Source organism: Galleria mellonella, unplaced genomic scaffold (genome assembly GCF_026898425.1).
Source record: "Galleria mellonella isolate WM207_F2 unplaced genomic scaffold, CSIRO_AGI_GalMel_v1 utg40, whole genome shotgun sequence".
Taxonomy (NCBI): Eukaryota; Metazoa; Arthropoda; class Insecta; order Lepidoptera; family Pyralidae; genus Galleria; species Galleria mellonella.
Genome location: NW_026442094.1, coordinates 2,437,036 through 2,447,609, shown reverse-complemented (window position 1 = coordinate 2,447,609; position 10,574 = coordinate 2,437,036). Strand labels below are relative to the sequence as shown.

At 31.8% G+C, this 10,574-nt stretch overlaps 1 protein-coding gene across 8 annotated transcripts in view; it reads left to right on the top strand.

Moving 5' to 3' along the window:
* The first annotated feature begins 1,060 nt into the window (after positions 1-1,060).
* LOC113520434 (uncharacterized) overlaps positions 1,061-10,574 on the top strand; it is a 71,089-nt gene continuing 61,575 nt past the window's right edge. For 3 of the 8 annotated variants that reach the window (XR_008253200.1, XM_052898021.1, XM_052898019.1), the window contains exons 1-2: positions 1,070-1,267; positions 9,872-10,091. Coding sequence is in view for 6 of the 8 variants with exons in the window: in XM_052898021.1 (XP_052753981.1) it covers positions 10,009-10,091 (83 nt within the window). In the remaining 2 variants the exon portion in view is untranslated. Of the gene's footprint in view, positions 1,268-9,871; positions 10,092-10,574 lie in introns of all 8 variants that reach the window. The other 5 variants (XM_031914753.2, XM_031914751.2, XM_052898023.1 and 2 more) reach the window with 4 other exon arrangements.

Here is a 10,574-nt window from a genome sequence, read left to right as displayed (position 1 = left end):
ATTCTGACATATCATACTTTGTATAGATATTTTAAAACTATATGTTTCGAATTTATTATGAAAATAATTCAATTTCTAATGGAATGAAATTTCTTAAAGTAAATTTAGATTGCAATTACGTCGCTTCACTTAACGGCTAAGGGTGTACTCGTAACGAGAGGTTAGTGCATCGCGTCAGGTTATGAAAATATAGTTTTCCGTGACGATAGCGTTGCGGCGGGGGTTGTGGCATTCGGACTGAGAGGGAGGGTGGCTTACCCTAACCAACCCCAACCCTGTGGCGCTCGACCCCTCTGTTTATCTTTGGCCTGATCACGGCAGTTCTACTGTTGGAAAGTTTTTAAAATAAAAATAAAAAAAACTTCGTTTTTTATCTTAAATTCAATAGTTAGTTCTAGTAATTATATCCTATTTTTCTAATACCCAGTAATTATTCGTATGAACCATATTGGAATGAAATAAGCAGACAAATTTCAATTTTCAGGATATCGACAAAGATTATTGGAAAAGCATAGTGAAAGCACATTAGGTATACGAATGTAAGAAAAAACCAAGTCGTAACAAAATACTATAGTGACATGATTTTAAATTAAGCTTATTTGTTAGTACACTGCTGTTGTACAGAAGATGGCAGCTAAATTATTCCTGCATACGCTGTTGAATGAGTTCTAGTAAAATTTCCAGAATAGGCTCTCTACTGTTATTGTCGAAGTCTATATGACAATTTTGTTACTGCGTATATGCTTTGTACTTTAAGGCATAAGATTAATTGTTACCTATGTGATATTAAATAACTAAAAGGCTTGATTAATAAAATTGAAGCATTATAGTAAACTTCGCTTGCTCTTCTTTTGCTTTCCTCTAAAAAGTCTAATAACAACTCTCGCCTTAAGAAAATAAAGTAATTAAATTAATTGTAAGCAAAATGAGAAATGCGCAGCGCTATAGGAGTCCGAATAAGTTTCGGAACCACCCCTTAGCTGGTGGCGGGAAAACGTGGAAAACGCGCGCACATCACATGGGGTGGCGGCGGTGGCGCTCATTCCGTAGTAGAGCGCGCGGCCGCGCGCCGCTCAATCGATACAATGCTTTTACTCATCTAAAAACAACAATTGTACCTTATTATTCTATTACCTATTTGTTATCACTTATCTATCCGATTAATCTATTCATCTAGTGTTGTTGTATTTACCTAGTGGTATTATAGAAGTATACGTATTTATATAGAAAAAAAAAAAACAAGTGCGACGCAAAATCGTTTTGTGAGGTGAGTGTAATAATTATTGGCACGTTGTAGATGACCCAGTTACCGGCACCTCTAGAGTTCATCTACATACTAAATTTTTCAATATGTTTAGTGTAATTAAAATAGGTATAGTGAGCTTGTTATTATTAATCATCATCAAGAGTAAAGCTTTGAATGTGCTGATTAGTCTTAGAATTTGTGTTGTTGGTGGAAACATAGATTTTTTTTATGCTATCACTTTATTGCTAATCAGGTCAATCTATAGATATAATTTATGTATAGACTATATAGATAGATTGATCTGTTTCGCAATATAACCTTTATATAGTGCAATCAATTTTTTTTTATATATTATTACTTTACTTAATTATTGCAACATAACTATGTATAATCATATTATATCTTTTAATGATAACATTATAATAAGTATACATATTGACTTTCAGTAGATAGTGTTTGTATAAAACACTTAATTCCTGTTTTCGTAGCCATATACTAAAACTGACTGCATGTAATCACGTAATGATTGTTTTTTAGTACGTTTGTTCCGTACAACCGTCGGAACAAACGTACTAAACGTTTGTTCCGTCGTGGAAAAGGCTAAGGTCGGAGACCATGCTGCCTAGTCTTCAATATGATAATTTGTCTGGAATCGTAATGATTGTTTTAATAGAATTTTTCATCTTTTTTTTTTCTCTTCTTATGGCATGGTGCAAAGTGTATCCGCTAAAAACAATTCTTCACATCTTCAAACTTTTGCATTGTAATAAAAAAAAAAAGAGTTTCTATATCGAATCTCACCTAAAGAGGTAATGTTGGAGAGGTGGTGACAACAATGTAAATGATTTTGTTTGTATAAGTGATTATTGTATGAATTATGGGCTCTTGTTGTTGTTATTGTAGAAAAACCGTTTAAAAATAGACATCCTCTTTAACAATGAAACGTTAAAGGAGGAGGTTCTCAAGTTGCTTGTAATTTTTTTTATATTCATTATCTCACAACTACGTTGTAAACCGATTTGGGAAATTGTCTGAACAACCTGATATTACTATCAGGTTTTTTTTATAGAAATTTTATCAGAAGAATAATTAATATCGGTTCAGTAGTTCAGTTTTTAAAGCAAAGTAACTGGTTTAGCCACATTTGAAGTTGGTTTTTTGTGGATTAACAAGTGATATAGATACCTGTTGATATACATGTAAATAGATAGAGAAATATTCTTTATTGTTTCCTCCAAAAGATTATAAACATAAATTTATGTACTCGTACCTATGTATATGTTGACGATTCAAACTATCGTCAGGGGTACGATAGATCCAGCATACCTCAATCATTGACTATGCACTCACCATTTGCTTAGAGTATTAAAAGTACTAACAAATCCAAAAGCGTTCACTACCAGGATAAAATTTTTGAATTAAACATTTGAAAGTATTGTTTTTCAAGACGAAATGATTAATATCAATCGGTATTTATATAATTACAGTCAGTTACCACTAGTTGTATTCCTCTATTTTGGCCGCTTCAATTTAAGTAAAAGGTTTCATATGAGTTAATGTAGGATATGTTCTATCCGTTACCATATTTCATATTAACAATAATACTTAGTAGGATAATAATGGTACCATAAAATGTATTACATCCATTAGTTAGTACTTAATAATAATGTAATATTGACCCACTGAAAAGCTAGACTGTAATAAAACTTTTTAAGAATATTTTATTCTGTTAGAGGCTTAAAAATAATATATACAGCTAAATACTGTATAGAGGGAAAAACTTGCCGCCTACTTAAGCAAGTAAAATCAAGACCACTTTTTAAGGGAAAATTAACAAATAAGTTTTATATTAATAATAGAAACGCTTGTTGTTCAATGATACGACTACAGCTAAAAAATTGTGGAGATAGGCCTCTTCATGCCTTTAAAGCCTTTGTTCTCTATTATTATAAAAAATAAATAAAATGTTTTTTAATATTATTTCGAGTTTCATAATATAGTTATATCGTCTTTATATGAAAGTGGCTGTATCATAAACATGATGAGCTGTCGAAAGTATGTAAGCGGGAACTTTAATGATGGAGTGGCTTGGATCGCGTATGGTCTGTTTGTACAATTCTGGTCTTTATGACTATCATAATAGGAACTTGGACACTCGAATATCTTGTTTTATGGCTGGCCCTTTACATAGTGGAAAGCTGTTTGCCGACGACAACAAGCCGATATAACTCAAGTAGTGTGACGAGGAAAGCTCCGTAATATTATGGAGTCTGTTTCAACAGCTACTATGAATCACCGGTGAAGGGTTCCCGATCACTAATTACACAGTCATTTTCATTTTCCGTAATTACGTGATTACCGTTCTAAATTAATTTGCAACGCAAAATACAGCTACGACGATTGGATTATTTCACTGGTCAAATGAATAAATAAAAAAAGATTAAATGTAGTTATTTTTACTGGATTTATAAATTATTTATTTTTTATTCATTGTCATATAGTTAGCGATATAGGTATAAGCCTAATTCATAAATAAAGTGATTAGTAACGTTCAGTTGATCCTGTTAAACTTTTGAACGTATTGTTTTGTTTCTCATCTTATAATAAAAGGTCCACTATAGAATGGTTATTATCTTTCTCAGATTCTTCAATATTTTTAAAATTATCATAAGTCTTATATAAATATTAAACATTGATATTATAATATTTACTGTTTACGGCATGTATCTCTACCTAAAGAACCGTTAACTGTTCGCCAGAGACACTTTCACTGAGGCATTCGGTGGTACACGCCCCAATCATCTGGTAGTAGGTACGGCTGTGGCTGTACCAGACGTAATTGCTCTTACTTACTGGTCACGAACTGAATTGATAATGAAGGGAAGCGCAAATACCTCCATATGTTTGTACTTTCTTCATGCATATACTGTATCACATACGTAATTTAAAAGTGTTTTAAAGCAACAAGTAATTGGCACTTTAAAGTCAGTATAATCAGCAACACAATATCATTAAAATAAAGAATAGGTTTAAGATAATTTCGAATTAAAATTAGTTAAAGACATTTTCGACTATTCCTTTTGCTTCTGCCCAATTTTCGTTGAGAGTTCAATCTAAATTAATTCCAGGAATTCTAAGTGTTTATAAATTGTGTTTATGACATACCAAAATTTAACAGAACAACGATAATTGCTACATACCTTTACATAAAACATAAAGCAGGAATAAAAAATATATTATGTGTGTCCTTAAAATTTATGATTATACATTTTCAGCCTCATAGACACGCATGTGTCAGTAAGAAATTAACATAAACAAATTTACCAATTTTAATATGCATACATAGAGTTATATGCTGTAGCGCCAATGTACTCATAGGTATGTTTTTTAGTTATAGGTATTCTTTATTGTTTTATGTAAAAGATTACATTAGATTAGCAGAATTAAAAATTAAAATAATAGATTACACAGACAAATAATGCCATACTGCCCGATTTTTTAGATGTCAACCAAAACAAATGATAGTGAGAGATATAGGACTTTTGGATTGTCAGACGACTTCCATTGTTGATGTAGATATACTTCGGAAGACTTGTTAGAGATCTTAAGACTCCATTAACATCAACTTTTCATGGTCGAGGTTTGCAAAATTGTGCAGGGACATGTTAAGAATTAAGGGCTTTTAACTATATATACCAATATTTGAGGAATGGAATAGATTTGGGATTAAATTAAAGTTATATCGAACAGGCGTCAAAGGTAATGCAAGGTAATGCCATTTTGAGGCCATTTCGATGTGATATCTTTCTTTTATCAATACAATTAGATCGAAACTCAACCAGCAGAATTAATATTGAGACCGTTCTAACAATTAGCTGCTTGTGAGTATAAGTACCAAAATATTTCTTTCATAAAATACATATTGAAAGCTAAGCTGACTGAGTTAGATATTTATTTTGAATAATTATTTTCGAGTTCCTCGGTACATGCAACACAAACAAAAGCAAAAAATTGCTAGAAAAGTCTTTTCACCAACATCACGAATTACATAAGTATTGACCGTAAGATATCGCAAAACCAGATGATGGGCGTGTTCGTGGTTAGTGAAATGGAGCGGGTCGCTAAATGACAACCGACAACCGGTACAACGACTGTTCTGACAATTGACCATTACACCGTTATTGTCTTCTTACACGGGAACGTGACTGTCCAATAATATCATTTAATGCTGCCAACTAACATTCAAATTACATGGACTATGATTTTTTATTTATATGAAACTTAAGAGTTAAAACCTGTTCCCGGCAATATATTTACGTTATTACAATAAAATCATAACGAAGTCATAGCTATATATTAGATATTAGGGTTTACGCGCGTTACCGCGATATATGGATTGACCGGGATAAAAGATCCTTTTCTGTCCCAAATATTCGCTACGTAACCAACGTTAAGAGGTATCATACAAATGAATAAACTCACTTTCACATTTATATGTATAATAAGTAAGGATTTATATAAATATAGCTTATGGATGCATGGGACTTAATATAATAAATCGGTTCTCAACCGACTTCAAAAAGCTTCGGTTGTAATTTTGTGTTTGTTACCTAATTATTCCGTCAGTTATAAACCGATTAGGAAAATTATTATTTTTTATTTGAAACGATATAATTATACTACCTACCTACCTACCTACCTACTATAATTTTAATAGAATTTCTATTAAAATCCATTAAGTAGTGTATAATAAACATAATAATTAGTTTTGCCACAATTGACGTCGATGTTCTTTGTGAAACACAATCTTAAATTTTTGAAATTAATTTACGAGTATATGTTTGTATTTGTTGTAAAATGGCTGACTGATTATATTGAAATCGTCATTAGTATATTAAGCTAATTATTATAATAATAGGTTATAATATGTTACAAGGCTAAAAAGATACCCCAACAGGGTTAAATTAAAGTTTTATTTAAAGTCTTCTAATTTATGATGCTGATTTTTTAAATATTTAAAGTTAAAAAATTACTCAAGTATAAACTTTCATCTAATAAGGTTTGCCACATTCGTTGCATGTTTAACGAACGGTGACCCAAATACATGGCTAACATGAGGTTATAAACATAAGTATAGAAAACTTTCATAATATGTCTATATAACGAATTTACTGGAAGCTAATTTACCAGAGGGAGACTTTGTACAAAAGTCGTTTGCTTGGGTACCTCTGTCTCATTCGTGTTTCAACCGTAAAGCAGTTGTGTTTGATTGACTGTGTTTCGGTTTGAAGGGTGGGATATGGCGTGAATTTACAGGGTATAGAGGAATAACACCTGAGTCCTCAGGAATGGCAACACATAGGGGGTATCATGGGCGAAACAGTATACTCTGTTATGTCCATGGTACTACTCATGTCTATAGGCGACGGTTACCACTTTCCATCAGGTGGGCCGTCAGCTTGTTTGTCATTCTAAGTTGTATAAAAAAAAGCTTCGATAACTTTTTAAATGATAATAATGATATGATTATTTGGTAATATATAAGATTGGTCGGTTTCTCCATTTAATCTTACTCGTATAATATTCATAAACAGTAATTTACTTTCTGATAGATTAAATTTGTGAAAATTTAATAAAAAATAAACATGTTTATGCTTATAATCCTTAATGGGATAGCCAGAGGTTATTTACCATTGATTAATTTGTTTCTTGCTAAAATAAAATGAAATACTTATTGTCTAATTGCTATTACAAAAATTTTTACTTTTATCTTAGATTTACTACTAGACCATGGATCAATAGGTAAATTCTTTATAAGATGCATAATAATAAAGGTTATGGCGTTGGGTCACGTATGCACATGCATTGCCATAAGCGGGTTTATGATTACCTAATGCAGGGGTACCATTTAATACCACGGAAACCCTAAGACTACATTAATATAAATTAATTTTTGGTAGCCACATTTTGATCGTTTCTATGATTTTTAACTCTGACATTTAATATCTCGGTTATGCAGACAAAGTGGCAGACAACGCTCTAACCTAAACAAAAGATACTGAGATTAATTAGATGTTGCTCTTGATTACGTTCGGGAATAGAAATAAAATTGGTATACAAAGTTTGACTTCGAAGGACTTGGAAATGGCTCGCGGGATTGTTATTAAATTATCGTATAATTTTTATTTGTGAATGGGATTTTAGATACGTACCTAATATAGGGTAGATACCTACAGAAACGAGAAACTATATTATGCATTTGATTGTCTTATACAAGATACAATTATAATTTTTCTAATAAGTATTATATGCGTGTTTATCCTTCGTAAATTGATAATTTGATCTAGATAAGACGCTATGCACCTATTAGTTGATAGCGAAATATACACATAAGCATGCTCGGGCAATTCATTTGAATTGGTTGCGAACGATATTATAAATACTTATAATCATTAATATTATAAGAATATTTACGAATTTGCAAAGATGTTTATCTAAGAATACTACTAAGAAAAATATAGAAAAACAGGTTTTATGATATTAACGGAGGTATGTTAATTAGTATTAAAGAAAATTATCTCAAACTGCGACAGTGGCAATAATAGGAAAATTGTCGTCTACCGTTATAATATCAGATTACCGCAAATATTTACTTCTCGATGATTTCTGTGGTTAAGGTAAATATTACATCCGGTCTCAACTACTCTCATAAGAATGTGATATCAAATTACGTATGCAAATAAAACATAATTCGCTAAGAAATTATTTTTAATTATACATTTTATATTATTACACATATGATAGTGGATTAGATATCGAGTTATTTATTATGTTGTGAACATTCAGGAATAATAATTATACTGTTTAAATAATGATATTACTTTATTTATTATCGAAAGCGTTTCTTCTTAAAAGGTACGAATAAGGTTACCAACAATATGAAATATTTTCCTTTATAATCTACCTGAGGATTGATATAACAAAATCGTCATTTCAATATAGATATTATAAGTGAAAAGAAATTGTTGCTTCTATTAATTCAGAGATAATGTAGCTGCTATTTCTTTAAAAGGTAATTTAGAATGTCAAAGAAGTAAAGACATATATCTACACTAATATTATAAAGAGGAAAGATTTGTATTTTTGTGTTTATGTATGTTTGTAATGAATAAACTCAAAAACTACCTCGCTGATTTCAAAAATTCTTTCATTATTAGAAAGCTACATTCACCATGAGTAACATAGGCTATTTATTGCTAGAAAAGATTAGGGATCCTTATTAAAATTTTAGTAACGTAACTCAAGGTGAAAAATGCTATAAAATATCTTGCGTCGCGTGCGCTGCGGAAACTATTGGTGATAGAACAAAAGTATGTTCTACAATATTGAAGAAAATATCAATAACTATAAAGAACTTCACGATACTATATGTCCAATTATTATCGTTATGTCACAATAACCACTTTTTACATTTTAAAAGTTAATAGAAATACCCACCAAAATTACACCATGTTATTCATACTTCTATTTAAATCCTTATCCAAATAAATTTAAATAAAAAAAATATAATAAAAACTCAGTCAATTTAATTAGGTAGGATCGGATAAAAATGTAAAATGTTGTAAAAATGTCCACCCGTGCGAAGCCGGGACGGGCCGATAGTAATATATAAATTTACGGCTATAACTTTTTATACTTAATATTATTAGTATAGATAAAACAATTAAATTATATTTAAACGAATGATAATTCATACATTATGTTGCTAAAAGAGATCGTTGCATATGATATAATAGGTAATATTATTCCACATTTTTATGAAATTACAATAGTACTCTCAAAGAGTTCGAAATTGTCTTTAATTTTTATATGTAAAAATATAAGTATAATCTAGCATGCATACAGAGATAAATGATTTTATTTTGTCTATTATGTAATACTAGTTGTGTCCCACGGCACTTTACATATTTTCTATGTTAAGTTAAGACATAACCTACTCGTGTACCAATTTTCATTCAAATCCGTTAAGTAGTTTTTGTGTGAAAGAGTAACAAACATCCATCCATTTATCGTTACAAACTTTCGCATTTATTATATTATTATATTTCAAAATATATATAAACAGTAAGTACAGCTAAGTAGTAATTGTATTTAAAAATTGCATGCACATAGTATACGAGTACGTAGTAGTAGAAGACAATACAATTTATTAGTTTTTAAAGGTATTCGTATAAACAGTTTTAAGTCAAAGCAAGAACGTCCATAATTGTGTTACAGTTTTACAAAAATGACATTTTATTTCTATTATTATCATAATAATATTTTAAATTTCTCTATAGCAAAATAATAAGACCACAATGTTAAATAAATTGCTAGTTTCTCTGCAATGAAAAGTAGGTAGGCAAAAATTACAATGTCGAAGACAGTTCAGTGTCAGCCGGCAGCCGGACGTGTGAATGACCAAATAAATTTCATAGTCTACATTATGTAGTATTGTAACATATGTATACTTATTGTCACAATACGGACACCCATAATTTCACTTTCATCTTATTTTCATCACACTGTTCAACGCTCACGTTACAAACCCTATCAAATTTCTAATTGGCACTTTTCTCTTTCCAGACATTACCTTCGCAAAATTGCTTAGGCGACGTCATAAAGTACTGATTGCGTAGAAAACAGTGTTGAATAACTTTGTTGAATGGAAGTGAAATTATATTGAAGGTGAAGAGTTTGGAATCGGTGATTGTGGTGACAAGATGACTGCGGCACCGGCGGCGTCGTGCATCAGCACAGACCATGGCTGTGTTGTGTTCGATTGCCTCGTCCACCTTTGGGAATGGTGAGTAGTTTATTCATATACGAGGTCTGTCCGGAAAGTTCGTATAAAAGTGTTCTGGAATGCGAGAAAGAGGAGTGGGGAGGCCAGGTAAGCGCAGGACCCCTTCCTTATGTCCCTAACAATGCTTCAGTTCTGGTCTGACCGCCGTGCGGTGCGAACTGGCTTGTCACGCCATCTGTGAAGTTACCTCTTAACGAAACCCCGTCGGCATGGAGCCTGCTTCCGTTGAAGAGCAGCGCGTCGTAATCAAGTTTCTCTCGAAACTCGGCAAGAATGGCCGTGAAATTTTTGCCGATCTCAGAACAGTTTATGGGGATGATGCTGTGAAGGAACCAACCGTCCACAAGTGGCTAAAAAGATTCAGAGTTCAAGATGACCCACGTTCAGGACGTCCTTCCACTTCACATTACGACGAAAACGTGGAAAGAATTCGAACTTGTGTTAATGGGGACCGTCGTTTAACGGTCAGACAGGTGGCTTAAG